We start from the raw sequence: 24,247 nt of genomic DNA, 5'->3' as shown, positions 1-24,247 counted from the left end.
AAAAGAGTCACTGATAAACTTTTAAATAAATCTCAATACAGTTTGACAACAGTGATGTAATGAGAGGGATCAATCTGTACATGTAAGTGTAAACAAATCTACGTCCTCTCTCGTGTGTACCTCATTGGTCCTCTGGGCTCTCGGAGAAGGAGACGGGCCGAAGCTTCGCACACTGACAGCAGGAGACTCTGCCCTGTAGTCCCGCTGCCCGCTGCTGCGCCGCCGCCGTACCTGCAGGTCATCATCGTAGAATCCATTCTCCAACCCCGAAGAGGTGATGTGCCCGTTCCCTGTCGATCCATTAACAGCCGAAGAGTCCGAGAAGACAGACGGTGTGTCGTCATCGTCGTCGTCGTTCACTTGAAGCTTCTCCAGCTCCTGGTTGATCTTCTGGAGATCGGCCACGGCTGAAGTCGGGCCCTCTCTCTCAGACCGGCCCAGCTCCGTGCAGAGAGACAGGATGGTCTCTAGCCGCTGTCGCTCCTGAGATGAGCACAAACAAACAGAGACATTCATTCATATGACACATGCATGTGAAGCGGTTACAGCTTTCATTGCTCTCTTTATGATGTTGCTCTGAGAAGTGTATTTAAAAAGGTGCAATCACAAGACGCTGCTTGAACTTCATATACTGATCATTTTTAGCAGAATAAAATCAGGTTTCTCCAAATAGGTTAACGTCAGAGAGCACAGGCTTGAGTAATAAACCCAAAAGTCATCGCCCTTTAGTCTCCTCACTCATGCACAGCAGAGACGTTTTGGATTCAGGGCAAACACTTCACTGGTGCATAGTGTGGTCACAATATATGTCCAGTGTTAAAACATAACACATCTAACAGACATCAAACTTAGGGTCCAGAATGAAGAGTGTCTTATTTCATTACAGTTCACAGTTTTGAACTTTTCTGGACTGACTTGGATGTTACATTTCCACATCAACCAGAACACTGAACATCCAGTTATGATCCACGCTACAGACACAGAGTCACAGCAGCTCCACCACAGCAGCAGAACATCTCTCTGTCACAACACAAGTTTCCAATGCTCAGGTTACCTGTGGCAGCATGCTGAAGTCGATCTGTCCTCATTTACTCAAAAGTATATCCGCTCTTGAACATTTTTGGGACACAGAATATGAGTAAATCCAATGCATACTCCAGGAAGACTACTCCTGTAATTATGAACCACTGGAACAGACCGTTCTCACTGTGCAGACACAGCGGAGAGGAATGAAGGCTGCGGAGAGTTCAGCAGTAAGTTCTCTGGAGGGAGTTTGAGCCACACAGCACGTCTGTGTGTGTGTAATGTTAGGAATCAAAAGGAGGTTTAAAAAGAGGTGTGAGCTGTGTGTGTCCGTGTGTGTGTGTGTGTGTGAGAGACAGCAGGCTAATGAGAAGGTAGGCAGCTGTCAACTTTCGGAAGCGTGCACGAGGACAAGCGATGACTCGGAGCACAGGAATGTGTCTGTGTTTGTCCACAAAGGTAACGAGACACGTTCGAGGGAACTGTGATCGAGGAGGGAATCTGAAGCAGGTGATGTTTGGATCATTGACCTGATCAGAGAGGTAAAGACTCATTTAGGGAAGTCTGAGAAAGAGATTTACTGATTATAATGTCGATCATTCTTTTATAAAATAAATATTAAACTAAAGCATTCACATCAATTTAAATGAAATAAACACTACTTTGTAACTAGTGGAATGATCTTGTATGGGTGTGTGAATGCACACAAACAAACAAATGTACACACCCCATTTATAGAGTGTAATGTGAACCAGTAGCTGCAGCACAGTTTGTCACCTTGTTCTATTCTAATGCACACAAGTCTCTGTGGAGCCCTTTCAGTAATCAGCTGCCAACTACAAAGAGACAGATAAACAGAGAGACAGAGAAGAAAGGCCACTAGAAAATAAGAACAGTGATTAATGAAATGATACAAAACAACAGACAGAAGAAGAAAGTGTGAGGAAGCAGAGAGGGAAAAGGGAGCTGGTGCATGAGACAGTGGAGGGAAAAGGCTCTATCTTCCTATCTTTCCTGCTTTATTCTTATATTACTGCTTCATGACTCCTTTGCATTGTTTAACTCGTACTTTTACTCTGTAATATCAAAGTCCTTTTTTGTCTTTAGAGTTTACCGCAGGGGTTCCCAAACTTTTCAGCCCGCGACCCTAAAAATATAGGTGCCAAAGACCCTCAAAGTGATGTAATGTGTCTTCATTTAGCTGGTCTGCAGAAAATGACCCTACCTATATGAGCATGTGTCTGTGTTTCCTGTGCTGTTATGAATTAACCTGCTGCTACTGATGCTTTTGATAATTAACTGTTCACTAACTCTAAACTTAGGAGTCATCTGGAAACAAAGAAAGGCAGAAAACTCATTACACTTTCTATTTTCAAGGTTTTATTTCAGGTTTAGCTACTATTTCTTTTTTTTCTATAATGGGTAAGATGTACTATTTTTAGATAACTTAAAAATAATACAAAAAAAAACATTCTGGAAGACATCTAACGACCCCACACTTTGGGAACCCCTGATTTACTGTATGTATCTTTATATTTCTTCAAATTAATATCTACAAAATTATTTTAATGTATTAATTAAAAAATCTATTTGTATTTTGTATGCATGTATTTATTCACTTTTAATCTTAACTTATTTTTTATTTATTTATATTTACTTTCAAACTATGGACACTTTTTTAAAGGAAATATTTGAGTCTAATGGCTGCATTGTTGTTTTGTGTTAGCTGAATCTAAAAAAAATTCCAATATATACATTCATATATAGTTCTTCATGCATAAAAGAGAAGCTGCTTTGCCAAATGCAAAGATGGAGAATAATATATCAGTTAACCTGACCTCCTAGGGTAAACGTCCTAAATGACAGGATGGCTGATTATTTTTCAAAAACGACTTTAGTCTCTTGCTTCCTTTCAGGGTACATTTTCTAATGAGCTGTTCATGCATTCTGTCCATGCTACACCTGAATTCATTTTATTATGGACAGAATGCAGATTTATTCTTCTACCACTAGAGGGCAGCAAATACTTAGGAAATGCTTCCTTAAGCTGGAGCGTTTGTGCTATTTTTGCAAGTTTGGGGTTTAAAAATATACCTCAAAGGATTAAAATGAACAGCTAAAAGCAAATGAATGGCTTACTTTAAGTTATTCTTAACTATTTAAGAAAAAAATGCAATAACATCAAAGCTGCTTTCTTTTAAATCAGGATACACACTAAAAATAAGTGGCTTTACATTAAACCACCTCAGATGCAGCACTGCTGGGGCTTGGTATAAAGTTTCCATCTTGATATTTTTCAAAGTGCAAATTGGCTCTGACTTCAGGTCCACCATACTCCATCTTGTAAATAAAACTTGCAGCTAAGATATCTGGAGGCTGACTGAAAACCAGAGTGAAGCTTGTAAAACGCTCGGGTTTGTACGGCCTCCAGGAAAAGTGTTTCTCACAGTTGAAGCAGCGGTTCACTCTGCAGAATGTGGCTGAGTGAAGAGCGAGACAAAAACAGGGAAGGTTTATGAGTCCAGTTGTCATTATATGTTGAGCATCTGTGTGTTTATCCACCTGCTACACTCAAACCCTGCTCTCTAATCTTCTGGGTCCCTCTGACCAACGTCTCATTGATGTGTTCTGTGGCTCCTCAGCGGTCTGAGCCACATCGGGTGGACCTCCACTTGACTGACATAAACACGCACCACGCATACACAAAGAGAGGCGAATACACACACATATAATTCAAGCACAGGGTTAAGAATAGTCCTCCAGGAATGGGCTCAGTGCCAGATGGATCTGTGTAATGTTGGACTGTGTGCATTAAGCTCCCTGGGAGAGTCTGATTGAGGGGACGAGGAGGAGGTTAGGATGAAGGTCGGCATTCCTGAAGTCATTCCAGGAAGATTGTGTCTTTGTGAGGTTTCATGAATGTGTGCAGTGATCTTTCATCTCCTTCTCCACCTTCTTTTAAAGTCCATAACTTTTTACCATACAAGCATTTAACCGAGTGATTTACACATCACACCACAGGGTGCAGAGCGTTTAACTCCACAGTGATTAGACTTGATGTTATTTGTGGATGTCAGGGTCAAGAGGGAACGTTTATATCTACATGCAAACTTACCAGTCTCTCCACCTCCTGCTCTCTGAGTCGCTCCTCTTTCTGCCGGTGGTGGTAGTCTGTCAGTTCCTCCTTCCCGCTGAGAGAGCTGATGCTCCCCCTTCTCTCCCTGAAACCTCCAGGTGGGGTCACTCCTGCCTTTCCAAATGACTGCCTCCTCTCCCCCAGCCCCATCCCAGGCTCCAAGCCGGCCTTTCCAAACGAGGACCTCCTCTCGCCAAGCCCAGGAGCAGCGCTGAGCTCAAGGCCAACCCCTCTCCTCTCCCTCTCCCTCTCCCTCTCTGCCAGGTAAGCTTCCACTCCTGCAGACACTCCACGACTCGTCAGCTCTGTCGTGTTGGAGCTCAAGGAGGTGACGGAGCCCACGGAGCTCGTGGAGGTCAGGCTGAGTTTTTTAGCGACTCGAGGAGAAGAGGAGCCGCCTGCTCTTGAGGGGATGGTCACATCAGGAGGGGTAGCTGTGGAGGGGACGGAGGGAGTGGTGGGAGGCATGATCTTCGGGGTAGAGAGGGAGATGGACACGACACCCTCTCCCTTGCTGGCATTCTGGTTTTGATTCCTGTTAGAGGAAAGCTGACTGGAGTATCCAGAGTTGTGGTTGAGGTCAGTGCTGCCATTTTGGTTGTTATAATGCTCTTTGCTGTATTTGTAACCCCCAACGTCAGACCGCCGCGGGGGCAAAGTGGACAGGGTCAGGACTCCGTTGTTGTGGTCACGGGGAGATGGGGAGGGGCAGAGGCGTGGCAGCGAGCGGCTGTGCCCTCCAACCATCATTCCAGTAAGCGAGCCGGCCGAGTACTTCCTGGTCCGACTGCTTGGCAGTGACTCTTGGTTGCCAAAGCTACGGCGGCCAAGACGGGGGCTTGAGGGCATGCTGACTGCCCCCCCTGCTGATGGGGTGCGGGACGACGCGGAGGAGGACGGGAGAGAGAGGAGGACGTTGTTGCTGCCGTCGACAGAAACAGAGGAGCCCCCTCCGTTCCACGTTGACAGTAGACTAGAGGAGCCCTGGTTGTGCAGTCGTCGGCTGTCGCTCATGCCGTAGCTGTCCTGGCTGCGATTGATGGAGGTGCGGGAGGATAGAGAAGAGGAGTCTGACCTTCGTCCAGGGGAAGAAGGAGGAGGGGATTTCAGAGACATGGGAGGACGATCTGAGCTGTAGAAACGTCTCGCCTGTTCCTGATAGGCTGAGGAGGACGTGGCAGGACTGTTGACCGGTGTGGTCGGGGGAGACTGGAGAAACAATGGGAGAGAAGTAAATTAACATCAGGAAATACATGAAATGTTATCAAACTGAAACATCTGATGCATTTAAGACATGTCAAAGGTAGATACGCAGACCTCTTCTCTTTGAAAGAAGCGGAATGGAGGAGTGAACACTGAGCTCAGGATAATGATTGAGCCATAGTTAGACATGCATGATGTTACTTCCTATAATGAGTAAACCCTGCTCAGCCCTGACAACCAGCCAAGATCACCCTGCAGACTCTATCCATCCATCCATCCAGTTTCTTCCGCTTATCCAGGGTCGGGTCGCGGAGGTAGCAGTCCAAGCAGATCGTCCCAGACATCCCTCTCCCCAGCAACACTTTCCAGCTCCTCCTGGAGAATCCCGAGGCGATCCCAGACCAGTGTTCATTTTGGCGGCTACTTTAGATTTAGTCTTAGTCTTTAGACGAAAATGCCTGTTTTTGTTTAGTCACATTTTAGTCTTCTCAGCCCTTTATTAGTTTTAGTCTTTGATTTTTGACGAAATGATTTCACTCTTTAAATAGTTCATGTAGTGGATCAGATATCAGTATCAGGGTTATACCAAGTGTTAAAATTGTCAACATTTCACTCCTTTAACACTTTTGCTTGTGTAATATCTGAAGTTAAATAATTCAGCCTGTCCCTGTTAAAAAGACAAAAGAAAACATTCTTGATGTGAACACTGTGACTGTATTTTGATTCTCTTGACTCACAGAAAAATACCATGAAAGGACTGTATTGCACATTTACGATGGTCCTTGAATGCACCTGCAGTGACAGGCGCACTGGACAGACAGTCAGTTCACGGCACTCTGAAATGCATCTGCATCTTTCAACAAGGAGTTGATCCAAACTTACTAAATGTGTCTGATGTTTCACCAAACTGGATTAAATCAAGCTGTAGACGAGGAGCTTTTTACAGTAATGGCGGCAAAAACGTCAAACATCAAATATTAAACAGACGTCCCCCGGTTGTGTCTTTGTCACTATCGCACACCGGGAGGTAAAAATCATCAATGAAGATGAGACAGATGCATGGAGGTGAGGAGAGCTGGTTCATAAAGCACACCTGCTGCAGGTAGAGACCAAGCTAACACTGAGCCCCTCAGATAATAACTCAGCCTGTCACAGGAAGTCATCACTTTTATCTTTAAAGACGCACAGCGGGGGAAACATGGATTCTTAATGTCCAACGGCCCGCCACTGAAGTTTTCATCTCTTCATCGTCTCGTCAACAAAATCAAAACATGTGTTCATCAGAGTTTTTATTATCAGTGATGCACTTTAGCTCGTCATAGTCTTGTTTTCCTCATGAAAAAAATGAGTCGTTGACAAACATTTATTGTTATAATTTAGTTAACTAAAGTAACACAGTCCCAGACCAGGCGGGATATATAATCCCTCCATCGAGTTCTGGGTCTACCCGGTGGCCTTCTCACAGTTTGACATGCCCGGAACTAGCGATGGGTACTGAATTTGGTACTTTTATCGAATTCCGACCGAATTCCATCGGTACTACCGAGTACCGTTTCACGTAAAATCAAATGGTATCATGTTTCGGTACCTGAACGCATCCCTGTGAGTGTGAGGGAGTGGAAGAGGAGGCGATTTTCCATACTTTCCCCCTGTAATAAAGTTTGAGACTGATCGGGTGGACGTCTCTGCTCTCTGCTCTCTGCATCTGCGCGGGAGCGCGCCAAACCGAGCCTGCAGCTGACGGGCGCGCGCACTCACCACAAGGCAGAGCTGCAGGAGGATTACGTTTATTTTATACAGTCTATGGTTGAGACTGACCAACTCGCTACGACTACCTGCCCTGTTTATAACCGTTCCTGTGTGAATGAATGCCCAACATGTAAGTTATGTGTCCTGTTATTATAAAGAGACGGAGAACTGACTTTTTCAGGCGTTCACGTGTGTTCATTGATAAACTCCCGAAAAAGCAATTAGACGCCACGAGCACGTGTCAGCTAATATATCTAATCACCTATATAATCCTGTTTCTGTTCATTTCATGTTAAATTAAATAAATATGTTAAATTAAACAAATTTGAGATTTTTTTTTTAATTAATATATATTACCACATAAAAACACAAAAGTACCAAAAATTGGTACCGCTGAGTACCGGTACCGATTCCCAGGTACCGGGTATCGGTACCGTATCGGTTCAAATGTGAAGGTACCTATCCCTACCTGGAACACCTCTAAAGAGAAGCGTCCTGGAGCCAGAGGCATCCTTATCAGATGCCCGAACCACCTCAGCTGACTCCTCTCAACGCGAAGGAGCATCGACTCTACTCTGAGCTCCCTCCGGATGTCTGAGCTCCTGAACCTCTCTCTAAGGTTGAGCTCAGACACCCTTGAGAGGAATCTCATTTCAGCCGCTTGTATCAGAGATCTTATTCTTTCGGTCATGACCCACAGCTCAGGACCATAGGTGAGGGTTGGATTGTAGATCGACTGGTAAATTGAAAGTTATGCCTTTTGGCTCAGCTCCCTCTTTATCATGACGGTCCGGTACAACGCCTGCATCACTGCTGATGTTGTTCCAATCCGCCTGTCGATCTCACGCTCCATTTCACCCCCACTCGCGAACAAGACCCCGAGATACTTAAACTCCTCCACTTGGGGCAAAGACTCTTTATAAAACAGAATGATGAATTCTGAAATGGAGCTTAAAGATGGCCGACCTGTGTCACGCTGAAGTAGGAGGGGTTTGCATTCCCGTTGGCTCTGAGGCTGTTCTCCAGAGCGACCTTCTTGCGCTGCAGCGTGTCCATCAAGTCCCGGAGCTCGGAGGCCGATCGCATGCCTCTAGAGCTGCTGGTTCCACCCACCACTGCATGGCCGTAGTCACTGCTGAACTTCAGGTAGTCTGGAGGTAGAGGGGGGAAACAATGAGAGAGAAATTAAATGTTTAACCAGTGGTGGATAAAGTAGACGTCTTCATGACTGAAGTCAGAGTATAGATCCTCCTGGTCAAACATTACTCCAATGCAAGTGAAAGTTGTTCAGTCAGATTCTGACTTGAGTTAAAGTCCTGGAGTACTTCCTTTTAAAAATACTGAAGTATTCAAAGTACTTTTTAAAATATCTCTAAATGTATTTTCACAAAGCATGAGTGCAGTCAAGAATGCATGGGTGAACATTCTGCTCCGTTCTGTTTCTCTAGAAAACAGGATTTCAGATCTAAAAAGTCTACCATGAAATCTAAACTAAGTTACTACAAGCACAGACAAGTTTACAATGTTCCTCTGGAATCAAAGCAGTGTGTTAGCTCCAGACCTCCACATGCTTTCTCAGGTTAGATGCTGATGTTTTGGAGGCTGTGATGAAGTTTGTGTGGTAAACAGATCAGAGATTTACAACAATACAAACAATCATTCTTTATTTCAAAAGCTCAAACGTGGGTTTAAAATATGGCCGTGGTGCTCAGGTAGAGAATCATCATCCTTCTCAGTCATAGCCATCATCACCACGACTACATGAACGCACTGATCTGAAGAACGTTTGATCTACGCTCAACCCAGGTACGGCTACACCACTGAGACAAACCAAACACAAGGACACCAACAGTTTACGGTCTTTGGGATCTGATTTCAGAAAAGAAGACTAATCAGCTGACTTCAAAGATAAAGTAGAGAGTAACTAGAGCACTGATAGAAATGTAGAGGAGTCAAAAGGATGAGATTTGTCTTTAAATGGAGTCAAAGTAAAAAGTTCACCAAAAAATAATACTCAAGTAAAGTACAGATACTCAAGTACATTTACTGTGTTACTGCCCACTACTGTGCTTAACAAGGGGAATGCAGAAACACTGAGATGAACAAAGCATTGTAAGAAAACAGGGAGATATGAAGAGGAGTGGTCAGACTAGTGAGCAGTTAAAAGGTACAAAGGGATGGACGGACATGGAACAGTCTCTATTCAGCTTTTGGAAAATTGAGCAAAACAAGATCTTTGGAAGGGAAAGAGGGGCAGAGTCATAAATGGTTGCAGAAGAGAGAGAAAGAGAAAAAGAGAGAGAGAGCTGAATGTGTACCTGAAGCAGCAGCTATTCATAGATATGGGCCTTGGCAGGACAAACTCAACCCAAACAATCTGCAAATGGTAGCTAACCACGGAGAGTAGGAGTCCAGTCACACACACATGCATGCAAATACACCCTCATACAAAACCATCCATTAGATCCAAGACAAACATTGCAACTCTATCTGGACGTCAGTTTCCAAAAGGAGGTTTTTGGGGAAATGAAAGAGACCACTAAATATTCCTGACTCCCCTCAGGAGGCCCCCCGCCCTTCCTGAAGTCTTTTATTTAAAGCCGTTTCAGCAACACGGGGTCTTTTTCCAAACCTCAGCTGAGTCAGTCTCACTTCCTTCCTCCAAAATCTTCAAGTCAAATCAGCAAAATAAAAAAAATCAGTGGATAAAATATTGCTGATGTTGGATTTTTGTCTGGATTAATAGCAATTATTTTACTGTGCAGAATTTCAAAAAACCCTTCATCCAAAAACATGAAAAAGGAGGGAAAGCTATATGTGAGAAACCTGCCCAGTGTTTTTTTCATCTGTGGCTTTATGTGGAAAAGGAGCTATTACCAGTGTTTGAGCGGAGACCACCCAGTGTTTAACTGTCACACACACTCTCACACACACACAAGGTTTTCTATTACTGACACTCATGTAGCCTATGTATTATCCATGTGTTTGTGCAAAGAGTGGATGTACGTGTCAAATAATAAATAGGAATATAGAAGCAGCACGGCTTGATGAGTATTTTGAAAGACAGTTACATAAGCGCTGAAAAGTGAACATCACAGCCGTCTGTGTGAGAAAAAGTCAAACCTAACATGGAGGGAAGAAATGAGGCAGAAAATTAAAGGCATCATAAGATCCAGAACCACACACACACACACACACACACACACACACACACACACAGTGAGGCACACACACACACACAGTCAGGGTGTTTGTGTCCATACATGGGCAGATTTATACCAGAGCCCTGTGTGCGCTCACTCTGCTGTTTTCTCTTCTATGCCCTGATCATTGCTTTGAGGGGATCTCTTCTATTCTTTATTTTAGTTCCAGGAGAACTAAAATGGAGCAGCCCCCAGCTTCTTCGGCCAATGACCTGCTATTGGCCGAAGAGGCTGGGTGCTGCTCCATTTGAGTTCTCCTGCACCTCAGTGCTGAGTTCGATACCGTGGATCACAAACTGCTCATTGACAGACTGGAAAAGTGGGCTGGTATTTCTGATATCACCTTAAATTGGTTCAGGTCCTATTTGCACAACCGATGTTTTGCCGTGTCAACAGCGAACTGCGCGTCATCAATGGCAAACTTGTTCCATGGGGTCCCCCAGGGTGCAATACTGGGCCTGATGCTATTTCTACATGCTCCCTCTTGGAAATATATACGAAAATATAACGTAAATTTCCATTTTTATGCTGACGACACGCAACTTTACCTCCCCATCAGAGCTGGTGACCGGTCAAATATCGAAACCCTTCACATGTGTCTTGAAGAAATAAAATCATGGATGACAGACAACTTCCTTCAACTCAATGACAATAAATCAGAAATGATTCTAATTGGCCCAGCAGCACAAAGAACCCTCATCATGAACAATTTAGATAATTCAGCTATCCACGTAAAAACGATTTTATCAGCTCAGAAATATTTCAAAGGTAGAGTCCATTATTTCATCAAAAAACCGAGAAGAACTAATTCACTACTGCAACTCACTACACACCTGTCTTAAACAAAAATCAGTCTGACTTCAGACTGAACAAAACGCAGCAGCTCAGCTTTCAGCTAGAGCAAAACAATGTTCCCACATCACCCCAATCTTAGCATATCTCTACACTGGCTCCATGTTGTTTTTAGGATTGATTTTAAGATAATTACATTTAAAGCACAACATGGACTTGCCCCTTAATACATTTCTGAGATTGTATCCCCCCATGAACCAGGATGCAGTCTGAGATCCTCTGGCAGAGATCCACTTGCTGTTCCATGGTCTAGACCAGTGGTGTCCAAACTTTTTTCGAAGAGGGCCACATTTGATGTTGTCAGAATACCTCAGGGCCAGTGGCTCCTACTAAGACTTAGGAATCATAAAAGTTATATATGAAATATCTATTTAATAATAATTATTTTAGCTTTTTTCTCAACAAATCAGTAACTAGGAAGTCCTCAGTTCTCCATAAGCCATGTAAAAATTAGCAAACTTTATCTTCTTCTGGAGGAAAATGTTTTTCACTAGGGTCGGACAATGTGGGAAAAATATTGTATTTTGCTATGGCAGGATCACGATCTGGATTTCATCACACTTCTTTTTCATGTTGTTTTTTTCTGATCAGCAGACAACATTTTATAACAAAATAATTATTGTCCTGCCTTCTGAACAATTTTTATGCATCAAATTTTGCCTTCTCTGTATGATTTCATAATTTTGATCTTGTCTTGTGTCCTCTTTTGTGTCTTCTGAACTTTTAGTTTCATCGAGAACATTTTCACATCATGATAAAAACATGAATTTGAAAACCTTTTCTGGATTGCCTTTGTTTTGTTTGTGCGCTTGAAAGAAACTGCAAATGTACAGATGATTCAGAATAAGGGATGTACATTTTAAGTATTTTCCGTGATCGATTTTTGGAAATGTTAACGATCAATTATCGATTAATTGATAAAAAAAATTACACATTATTATTCTTACGTCAAAAACAATGCCAAATAGGTTGTTTTCCCCCTAAATTTCATTTTTTACAGCGACAAAATGCATAAAACTGACGGGATTGAATACGGGCACACGTTTGACACGCAGAATATCAACGATCAGGGTCATTAAAATATTCTCCGCGGACATAATCTTATAAAGTGAAGGCTAATAATACAAACAGAAAATTACTTCAGACTCACAGTGTCCAGTTTTTTGTCTACTCGTTCTTCTTGAGAAAAATAAACATGTGTATTCGGTCAGGTGTCAGCCGGGAGCTAAACCGGGTCATAATCAGTCCCGCTGGAGAAAAGCTCAGACGGCTCTGATGTTGCTGGTCTGTAAACGTAGCGTACCTGAATTTCCCACCTGTCTGTTGCCTTTGTATCCAAAGGTGGGAAATATCCTGTTTAAAGCTGTCAACCTTTGTGTCCTTGTTGTTGTTGGCAGCAGTTTTGTATTGATCCTCTTTTAAAAAGCGCACGTGGAGACCTGACGCACAGCCGCAGCCTCCAGCTGAGCGTCTCCGCTGTGCGCAACACCTTTAACAGCTGATTCACATCCAAACATGCTTTAAATTTAAAACACCTCCCTGATAGATGAGTGTAATATGAGACCACATGATGTTTGTTCCACGTGACGGAAAATTGATAACAAAAATGTGTGTTTCGAGTAATTTCTTAACAATCAATTAATCGATAATCGATTAATTGTGGTCATCCCTATTCAGAATGTGATTAATTTTTGTGTTATAAATAACACATTTTAAGATGGAGGCTTGGGGCCATAAATAAATGGACCTTGGGCCACGATTGGCCCCCTGGCCGTACTTTGGACATGCCTGGTCTAGACTCAAAACTAAAGGCGAGAGGGCCTTTGCTGTCAGATCCCCCGACTGTGGAACAGCCTGCCAGAGGAAGTCAGACTCGCAGAGTCAGTCCGTCATTCTATTTCTCTACTCAAGACGCACCTTTATAGTAAAGCTTTTATTTTGTGAATTATTTCATTTTTAACGTTCTACCTCTCTGCTTTTATTCTCTGTTTACTTTTATTGCTTCTCTGCTTTTATTGTTTTTGTGAAGCACTTGTTACTTGTATTGAAAAGTGTTATACAAATCAAAGTATTATTCTTATATTATATTATATTATTATTGGTGCAGGTTTCAGAGTGTGATTCTTGGCAATCTTCAAGGTTCAGATTTTGGTCGCCTGTTGCAGCGTCTTTTTTAAATACGAGTGTGTGTGTGAGAGAGAGGAGTGGAGTCCTTGTGTGTGGGGTGTAAAGAGCAAGGATTCCAGTGATTACAGCAAACAGACACACACCTTTCTTACAGCCCGATCAATCACTGAGGAGACAGCAGAGTCCAGCTGTATCACCACAGCAACTGAAGAGCACCAGATGACAAAAACATTCCAATATGCTTCGACTTAAAGTTTTGGCATGTGTTTGACGGTGGGACCGTGCGTTTAGGGAAGACATATGAGAGGGCTGAAAGAAATACCTGTCCCCACCCATCCCTTCAGTGTTTCCACCACACACTCCAAACTAAGAGCCCACTCACACTCACACACACCTGTCTGTGTCCTGTGTACTTGTAACTTTATCCTCAAAATCCTGGCAGGACAGAGGAGCAAAGAATTTTGTGGAACCAGGTGTTTTATCTCAAAATAAACAGATCCACAGGAGGGGATGAAGAGAAGATGTTGATGTTTCAGAACAAAAGAACCAGATGAAGAGCAGGTCAGAGGTGAGGACAGAGGTTAAGCAGACCCCCTGTGTTAGTGAGTGTTTGCATGTGTATGTTTACCATAGACTATAAATAATGGACGTAGTATCCATGACGTCACCCATCTGTTTCTGAAGAGCTGTTTTGAAGCAAATCAGCGGCGGAAATGCTGAACTCAACATAACTGCTAGTGTGAGGTAAAGAGGCGGGCTTTGAACCTCCTCGCCAAAATCTAGTGTTCCCGCCTGTCAGTCAAGTCAGCTGTGCCTCTCGTTATGGAAAACTTGTAATCTAAATATCTTTGAAATTGCTATCTGAATGGGTGTGTATGTGATTTCCCGTACTTCCAGAGCCAGCCTCAAGTGGACACTCGATGAACTGCAGTTTTTAACACTTATGTATCGGCTTCAATTCTCGCGGCCAGAGGTTGCAGCTTGATGTTTACCTGTGTTGTAGGCTAAGGCAGACACGGGGCTCTTCTGGGGAAGCATGCTTTTCATTCTGCTGGCCTCCTCAGGATGGTTGAACCGGAAGAAATAGGATTTACCCAGACACAGAGAATAACCTGGAGAGAGAGAACAGAGACATGTGAAGTTAGCCCAGAGATACAAGGCCAAGAGAAATCTGCAGATGAAAACATTAATGACAATACTACACTACAGTGACACTGACGATGAAGAGGCAGTCTTAAGTCCAGCTTCATATTTGTCTAAGCTTGGGATATTTATTCACAGCCAGACACACTCGCATGCACCGGTGCTTAGCCAGCCGTCCCAGACCGCAGTGTTTGCTCTGGCCATCAATTAGGCTGAGAGGGCCAGGTATTAAACAAGATGTCAGGGTCACAACCTCTGTAATACACACAGCCAGACACAGCTGTCCAAATAGCTCAGAAGGCAAGGGACGACAGTGCTGCTGAGACACACACACACACACACACACACACACACACACACACACACACACACACACACACACACACACACAAACACACAGATATAGGGGATTTGATGTGGGAGAAACGTTTTCGAGGAGTGAAGAGGAGACAGAAAACCACAAGACTGCCTTAAACCTCTTAAACAGAGACCACCTCACGTTTGTCTCTATTCTTTGAGCCTCCATCCTCGAGGGCAGAAGGTTCAGATAAGCACTACAGTAACCCCCCCCCCCCTCCTGTGTGGAGAAGCCTAAAACAGCACCTCCTTAATAGCTCCATTACAGTTCCATCAGATTCCTGAGACCTGAAGTCAGACACAAGCACTGGAGCATGAGGGGGGATAGAGAGAGGGCAGATGGAAAAAGACTGCATGGAAAAATGTCTGAATTATTTTCCCTCTTTTCTCCTCTCATACGTACTATTCCTCTTTTTCACTCTCACCTTATGTCAAGTTTCACAACAAGGCGTTAAAGCTCTTTGCTGATCACTGAATTAGAGCTTACAGTTTCACTCAGAGGTCTGTCTAAGCGTTGCCTTGAAGTCCCCAGAGAGCTGTTTTTAGCCTTTAATGTAGGAGATCTGTACGAAGCTGTGAGGAGACACTTCTACCGCATGCATGAAAACAGTGTAAGGAATGTTTAGTCTGCACAGCTGGACTGTGAACTTTCCAAACACAGACTAATGTAAACACGATCCTGCAGGTTGAGGTGAAACTGAAGCAGAAGCATCATGACGGACACATCAAAAGACATGAAGCAGCTTTGATTCTAGGTCTAATTATGTGTTTGTCCATACCAGACATGAGTAATGTGTGTTTTTTCTTTACTATGTGCATGTCTCATAACAGTGACTGCCTAATGACTCACAGTTACTCTCAGTATTTAGCACACACACTAACACACAGATGCTCTCTGCCAGCAGTCAGCTCTTGTAAAAATCTAATTTCCTCCCTCAACAGCTTCTCCATGTGCCACCTTTAAAGTGGAGGGTGAAGTGTGTCGCCCTGATTTGTTCACAACCCCCACCCTTTCTCCTTTTTCTAATTTCCTCTCAAGACTCCTTAGCTAACAAATAACTCCTCACTAATCCTCTCCTCCTTTCCATCTTCAGCAAAAATAAACAGGAGCAGCGAGTGTGTTTGTGACATCCACAACAAAACACATTTAATCTCCTCCACGTGTTTAATTGTTTACTAGCAAATTGAGTCTGCCTCCCATGTCGAGGCATGCCCCCCTACCATCCAGTCCTCACACACACACATATAGTATCTCGCCTAAACAACCAAAATGGAGACCAGGCTGTATATACATTTATAGGATAATTTAAAGTTTGCGATCTACAAAGTCCGACCTCAGAGTCTTTGAGGACGCAGATGCAGGAGCCGTATCTCGTCTGGTACCAATTTCTGTTCCCATGCAGATCTAAGAGAGTCGGAGTGCTCTCTGACCACAGTGTTATGGGAGGAGAAGCTCAGAGCTGTTTCTCTATTTAGTTAACATAAGTGGAGAAATTGCCAAACTGAGGCTATTAGGTTAGAATGAAAATAAACCAATTACAAAGATCCTGTGTCCAACATGTGCTCGGATGAGTTTTCCTGCTAAATAGTTGGGCTTCATGTTAATGATTAAATCAGAGATTAGAAAAACTGGTCCCCTTCAAATGTTGCAAAATGTGGACTTCTAACATTAAACGTTAAACTTCTTGAAGAACAGATCTAACAGATCACACACAGGTCCCAGTGGGAGTGTTAACAGACCTCAAACCACAATTTAACCCTGCACGGGGCACGAGGAGCCTACAGTAACATCATAAAACAACAAACTGGTCTCTCTCTGGGGACCTAATGGAGATTAGATCTGTCATTCACTCACACTTTCTCTCTCTCACACACAAACACACACACACACAGACGATCTGGCTCCTCTACGGCTTAGATATCCTCTGTATCTCAAACTCATCCATAACACATCAACTCATCCCCAGCCTCGACTCTCCACAGGAAGTCCCTGGCCTTGTGACAGCTCTGAACCTACAACATAAACCATCTCTGATCTATCAGGAATAAAAGAAAGAGCAGTAAATATTACCACAACACAGAATAATTAAACCACATTCATCTTTTTCGTACAAAAGATTGGTACACAGTCTAAATGTGCTCGGGGGAGAGAGAAGAAAAGACTTGTGAACACAATAACGTGGACAATGGAGCAGGTTTTGTATTCAGGTGTCGGGTGTCCTGTGCCTGCCCTCACAGCCACAGGCTACTTCTCTTTGTCACATGAAATCGCACTGGGCTGTGAACTTGCCAGCTAATATGTGGCCCTGTAGGGGATGCATGCACACCAAGGTCATTTGCATGAAAAGGTGCAGGCGGGATGCTAACACCTGGAACAATAGCAATGCAACAACTCAGAGGCTTGGGCTGTATTTAGCAGCAGCACTGATTCAGACCTTAGAGACTCAGTTTCAAAAAGCAGAAGGTTTTAAACTAAATCAAACACAGCCCAGTGCTTCAGTCGTTTCATTGATTCATGGTGACAGATGGGCTGTGATCTTCATCTCTGGAGACTCGTTTCAGACACTCACAATGGTTTTAGGTTTTTAAAGGGAAATCAATAACAACAAATGTTGAGCATATGTTATTTACCTTTGCTTAAAGAGCCTGCTCTGCTCATTTCAGTGTAAAAGACAGCTTTGAAACACATGGTGTTAAACACATGGTGAAAATTAAGACGGGTTAAGACTGAACCACTTTAGGCATCAAACTTTGAGCTTAACAAAAACACTAGTTTCAAATGCACAAAGCACATGCATGCAACATTAGGCAGCTACACAGCAGACTAAAGTGATGTGCTATTGATTTAAAGCAGCTGCAAGATGGACCTCGTCAAAACTGCACGATTGTGCAACAATTGAATTCAATTAGAAAGCAAAGAAGAAGTATGGAGACGCTAAAAAAGGATGCAGTAAATTAAAGTGTTATCTTAATGTTGTGTTTCCTTGTTATCTTTTTAAAGAAGAGTTTACAGACCTTCTCAGTCCCATCCAGTGAGCTCTTATCCGACCACAAGCTCTATCTCCTTCCCTTTAACTCCTTGCAATCTGTCATGATAACCCTGACTACAATTTTCTTCGAAGGTTAAAACTAAGTGAAAGTATAATTCTGTATCTAGAAGGACTACCGGGTGCCCGTGTTGTTGTTCTCCTCCTCCTCCTCAGTCAGCAGCAGGACGCCTCCTATTGATTCCGTGAGGAAGAAAGTTGCCGGATTCCCCATCCACAGGTCTGTCTCCCGGACTGTACCAACTCACACAGAGGAGGGGTCGAGCTTCGGAATATACCAAGCGAAGGGATTCTTAGACTTGTCCATATGCAAAATCGTTACCGAAACCTTAAGATGTTTAATAACAAATAAACATTCAAATACAGGAGAGGTGATAATAATAACGACACGTCCAATCTAAAGTCGCATAAAGCATCCACCCCTGCCGGTAGTTGGTAGGCTCGAAGGCTATTAGACATTGAGGTATTTGGTAGACGCCCCCTCCAGCTTTTCTTTGTCTACCTACCTATTTTCCTCCCTTTCTTTAACATACCTAAGACAAGTTTAACTCCAACCCCTCTTTGTCGTACAGACTGACTCATAAACATGTTGAAACTGTGGCTTCACCCACCTAAAGCAGCAACCATACATATATATGAAAATACATTTGACTTTTAATGCAAAACAACAATCAGAGGGGGAGTGAAGGGGTTTGATAGTAAGCAGACAGTCTGGCTGCAGACAAGTGGAGATAATAAAAGCAAATAAGATCATGATCCTGTTTTTAAACCACGTTTAGGTAGAACTTTGCTCCCTGCCTTTAACTTGCGTCATGTGTATTCTTGCGTTAATAGAAGTTGTTTTGTTCAGCAGCTTGATTTGCATTTGCTTCAAAGCAAATGAGAATGCTGAATGCTGGGAAATTGAGTTTTATTCCCAAACTCCACTTGTATATAAATAAGAAAGGAAAGGAAAGGTACTTTATTAATCCCCAGGGGGGAAATTCAATTTTTTCCACTCATGCTATTTTTGGACATGCTACACATACAGTTTTTGGTATATACATACAAATGCACACATGCAGTGAACATGCTTAGGGAGAGATGTCAGAGTGAAGATACTGCCGTCAACCAGCGCACCCAGAGCAGTTGGGGGTTCGCGGCAGTGCTCAGGCAAGTGAACCAGCATCTCTCCAGCCACCAGTCCACTTGCCAAACTTTGTCCATACTGGGACTCGAACCGGTGACCCTTCAGGTTCCCAAGCCAAGTCCCTATGGACTGAGCTCCTGCCACCCCAACTGATGTAAGATGCAGGAAGAGATGTCATCGCATAAATAGATTTGCAACAACCTGCAGTGACTTTACTGCCTCGTTGTTTTTGTTGCAACACTTCATGTCCTTATATTGTATCACTATTTAAATATTTAACAACCTACTTCCAGCTGTTCTGTTGAGTAAGAAGTAAGGCTGATGTGATTTCAGGTCAGGCTCCAAAGTCCCAAATACAGAACAGATCACTTCCTAAACATAGCTAATCATCTCCAGACTGTCCCAAGCTGTGTATGTGCTCGAATGTGTGTGTGTGTGTGTGTTTGTATGTGTGGTTAGACTAACTCAACCCAGAGCATTCAAGGCCACTGGGTATTCCTGATGTTCTCTCTCCCCCTCTCTCTCTCTCCCTCCATAATTTTCCAAACCATGGCCTTTTGACTCTTTTAACCCTTCATTTTCTGTCAGTCCCTTTCTCCACCCTGCTGCTTCACAATGCTCTAACCTTGAGTGTGTGTGGACACACACAATTGTTGTCAATATTTGAATCAGCCAGGCACAGCGGGAAAATAAATAGGCCTGTCAATATTTAACATGGAATGGCTCGGGCCTCACAGGAAACAATGAAAGGAAAAGAGGCAACACAGAAAGGATTGACACATGGTGAGGGAAAGGCTGGTGTTCGGCGTGTTCTATTAAATAACAGGAGGAAAGTAAAAGGAAGGAAAACGGAGTGGAAATTGTTTCAGCTGGCAAAAACAGTGACACACAAAGAGAGAGAGAGAGCTCTGCAGCTGAGACAATCCAGAAGAGGAATCCTGGAGGGGAGAGAAGAAGATGGAAACCAGACAGGAGATAAACAGATCAAGACACCGGCAGATAAACAGCAGATGGCAAGTGGACATGAGTGGACAGAGAGTTAAAAAAGGAGAGGAATATATCAGAGTGTTTTTATGTGAGGGTTTCTGAAGTCCTGGCGGTACTGTAACAGAGTTATATGAGCTGTGCATGCTCTGCAGTCCTGGAAGCTGTGACTCATTGTAGCAGCTCGCTGTTCCAAACCACAACAAATTAAAGCAAACCATAGGGCACACACACATATGCACTACATCATTCACAACACAAGCATGCTGAAATGCTTACACACACATTAGTGTATACATCCATGAGAAAAATATGCACACACAAACATACTGTATCCCGCTGTTTCCATGCAAAACGTCAGCACAATAATAACTGAGCCCATATGAGTCATACATACACTGAGAGGAATTCCAAATCACCAACCACAAACTAACCTCTCTCTTCTTTCTCTCTCACTCTCTCTTGCTTACAATTTCAATTCTGAGTTTGCTCACTCAATAAGCCAACTTTACCTCCACCTCTTTTATTGACCAGTAGGGGGCGATATATCAAAGCTTGTATGTGTCAGAGTGTGTGTTCATCCTACCCTGGGTGAGAGGTGTCGGCACTGTGACCTGGGCTCCATCCAGGCTGCAGAGATGACCACAGGGGTCAAGGGTCACGACCCCGCCTGTGATGAAGATAATGATAAGAAGTAATGGATCAATAATGATTCAGTCTAATGAAATCAGACTTTTCTGAAATTTAAACTACTACATCATCATGCAGCCAAAGCAATAAAACAGACTAGTCTGAATGCCTAGCACAGTAATTCAGTTAAATACACCTCAGAGTAAAGCATCAATCTGCTCCCTCTCTCTTTAAATCAGCCTCCTTTGTTACAGTAATCCTTTGACAATCGACTAATACTCTTAAACAATGTGTTAATAATGTAATCTTAGATTGTGTTCTTTCCTTTCAGCAGTTTTAAACAAATGTACCACTTTAAGAGTTTCCATGAGGCCTAAAACTCTGGTCTCCGAGCCTTTAAAAGCTAAGACAGCTGTGTATGATCAGAGACATAATGAAATCAATTTGAACTGACATCAACCTTCATTGAAGATGAGACAGTGCTCCGCCTCGATGCCCAGCCCCTGGACCGTGATGTCTTGAGGAATTGGAGCATCTTCTCGGCCTATACGGGTCACCCCTGAAAGATACAGACCATACAAATGATTTTATTATTGATTTGATTTGATTTGATGGCTTCATTTTGAACATATGTTAAAGAAGATAAACAAAAAAAGAAATCAGTCAGAAAGCACAGAGACATTTTAATTTAAGAGTAGGAAAAAGTTCAAACATATTTAATCCTCCCGATTTGTCCTCTATTTTCTGTCATTACATGAATTAATTCCCACAAAACACATCTTTATAACATACCTTCATATTTACACATACAATCAAACCAAACCCCTCATGATAATCAACTCTTCTTCCTCCCTCTACCTCCTGAAAATCATTTCTTTATACTTCTTCTGAAAACCGGATTATGCTTTGGCATTGCTGTCACTTCATATTGAGTTTGTTTTACAGTTTTACTCCACAGATTGAAATACAAAAACTTTTCATTGTAGTCTGAACACTCATACTCTTTAAATTTAACTCCCCTCTTAAATTCTGACCCCTTCTCTTTTTCAAAGACCATTCTTTGGATGTGTTCTGGCAGCAGATTTTTCCTTGCCTTAAACATTATTTTTGCAGTTTTAAAATCCATGAGGTCAAAGTTTTGGAGTTGAGGAACAATTCATTTGTGTTCAAGGAAATCAGCATTATGTATTAATCTGATGGCTGTATTCTGCAGTACTAAGGGCAGAGAGCTTCTGTATGTTTCCCCAAACCTCAGCTCAGTAACTGAGTGAAATCAATGAACAATAGAGGATGAAGAGGGATTTATGATCCAGAATATTCTTGGCTTTGGTCAGGACTGAAATGTGTCTGGACAGTTTGGATTGGACATGTTTTATGTGAGGTTTTCATCTATTATCACACCAAGGAATTTGTGTTCATGTACTCTTGTTGACACCCTGGATCTGTAACTGAATGTAAGTGTTCGATTTACTGTTTCCAAACACCATGACTTTTGCTTTATCTATATTTAACCTTAATTTTTTTTTGGTCAAACCATCTTTTTAATTTGCAGTAAAGTGAAGTCAAAAAGTTGCGGGACATCTTCAACAGAAACTAACATATTTGTGTCATCAGCAAACAGGCTTTCTGTGCGTTTTAGAATAGATTTTACAAACACTTTGAAAGCTGGTCTGTGTCTCGCTCCGAACTACATTGTGGAAATGCTAAAATGTTGCGGCCTTAGATCCTCAGGTGGGGCATTATGGTTGTTCCAAAGTCCAAAGGGGATCGAGCTTTCTCAATCAGAGCCCCTCAACTTTGGAACGACCTCCCTGAGGAGATAAGGCTCGCAGAGTCAGAGACATCTCTTAAATCTCTTCTTAAAACCCATTTTTGCAGTCTTGCTTTAATGTGACTTCATCTTTTTAACTGCTTTTTATTTATTTTGATGTATTATTATTTTAAGTTTTTACCCAACTAATTAATTGTTTTAATTGTATTTGATAATCTTATTTGATTATTCATTGTTTTTCATTTCTTTTTCATTTATTATTTTAATGTTTCTAATTTATCCTCTTACATTTTCCATTGTCTCCCATGTAATGTTGTCTTCTTAATCTGAAAAAATATTGTATTGTCCTTTTAATGCTTTTATTTACTTATCTATCTATTTATTTGTTTATTTATTTATTTATTTATTTTGATGTATTTATTTTTTATGAAACCCCTTTAACAATAATTTATTGTTCTACTGCCTCACCACTTTATTCTGTGTATTCACGTTTATTCTTTTTCATCTTTTGCGTTGTATTCTGTTTTTGTATTGTTAAAATTCCCACACTCCTCTCTCTGTTAAAGGTTTATTCTGTGATTCAAATCCTGCCATGCTTTGTTTGTCAAAGCACTTTGTAAACATTTGTTTCTAAAGGTGCTATAAAAATAAAAGTTATTATTATTCTTATTATTCTTATTAATATGATATTACACATTTCAATAACTGAGAAACTTTACATATGTCATTAGTATAAAGAATAAAACAGTTCAAAGTCACTGTAGATCTGCACTTCTCTGTTCAAACAGCATCTGATATTCAACTCATGCATGTAGTATGTGTTTCTGAACTTCATTGATGGTCTTTGTTCCATATTTAGAAGAATTACTTTAGTTACAGTTCATGCATCATAACAGCTTATTGTTCTTCAGTGGATAAAAGTTGGAGAGAACCCTCAGTTCTCCTAAAATGGCTCGTTCTTATTGCGGACATTCCTCACTGAAATAGAAAAGCACACCAAGCTGGGAGATTGAGAAAGTGTGTGGCAATGTGGTGAGGCTTACGCAATAAAAAAGGAAAAGTATAATGGAAAATGTCATAATGCCAACTTCACTGTTACAACAGCCTGTGGCCTGATCTGGAGATAACTCACTCAGTCGAATATTACTCAACTGAGCAGCTTTCTCAGGATACTGTCAACAGGCTTTTATTCACTCTCTATCTTTAAAGAGAAACCTAACAGGTTACAGGTTTTAAGGTCACATGGCTCACTTTATCCAGCCGGTTAGAATAAATCTGTGTTTAAAGTCCTGAAACTTGTGGCTCCCCTTCCCTCACGAGAAGGAAGAGGAAAACAAAAAGTGTCTTTCTGTAATGGAAACATAAAGAGAGCTTTGTGATCAGTGTGTGGTCAGATGGCTCAGCGACGATGGACACACTCCGTCTTTTAAAATGATGTCAGTCAGTGAGTCTCAGTATGTCATCTCTCTGTTAGCTAATGAATTATGATCAGTTACACAAGTTTCTGCTTTCATCATGCTGGACTTCGATGAATGTTTGCTCCCAACAAATCGCTGTTATGTTCTCGGCCTGCCTGCTGGAATAGTAATGAGGCTTTGGCCTGCTGATGTGATGATGATGAGGAGGGGGCTGATTGAGGGTGAAGGACACCTGTGGATGGCTGATGATAGAGAAACTAAAAATAACTTTAAATACACCAACGTTATGTCACCATAATTGTTCATGTGTGTGTGTGTCAGTACGCCAGTTAGACTGACAAACAGCTTGAACAGACTTAAATAAGTCGTGTTAAGTCTCTGGGTTTAATGAAATGGTGCTCTCCTCCTCCTGCTCATAAAAGCAGTAGTTGTAGTTTGAGTCATCTCTGTTTTATAGCTGTTTGGGCTGCAATCT

The 24,247-nt window shown here is 42.2% G+C and overlaps 1 protein-coding gene across 7 annotated transcripts in view; it reads right to left on the bottom strand.

Annotated features, from left to right (window-relative positions):
* The window catches only part of phldb2b (pleckstrin homology-like domain, family B, member 2b), an 82,183-nt gene that overhangs the window by 20,597 nt on the left and 37,339 nt on the right, over window positions 1–24,247 (bottom strand). For 2 of the 7 annotated variants that reach the window (XM_034706451.1, XM_034706450.1), the window contains exons 4-9: window positions 21,044–21,142; window positions 20,540–20,623; window positions 14,286–14,405; window positions 8,078–8,262; window positions 4,139–5,368; window positions 121–483 (exon numbers count right to left, since the gene is read on the bottom strand). In XM_034706451.1, coding sequence (XP_034562342.1) covers window positions 121–483; window positions 4,139–5,368; window positions 8,078–8,262; window positions 14,286–14,405; window positions 20,540–20,623; window positions 21,044–21,142 — 2,081 coding nt within the window. Of the gene's footprint in view, window positions 1–120; window positions 484–4,138; window positions 5,369–8,077; window positions 8,263–14,285; window positions 14,406–17,808; window positions 18,035–20,539; window positions 20,624–21,037; window positions 21,143–24,247 lie in introns of those variants that run through there. The other 5 variants (XM_034706455.1, XM_034706453.1, XM_034706456.1 and 2 more) reach the window with 5 other exon arrangements.

This window comes from Notolabrus celidotus, chromosome 17 (genome assembly GCF_009762535.1).
Source record: "Notolabrus celidotus isolate fNotCel1 chromosome 17, fNotCel1.pri, whole genome shotgun sequence".
In the NCBI taxonomy this organism is placed as follows: domain Eukaryota; kingdom Metazoa; phylum Chordata; class Actinopteri; order Labriformes; family Labridae; genus Notolabrus; species Notolabrus celidotus.
This window is presented reverse-complemented; position numbering and strand designations above follow the sequence as displayed.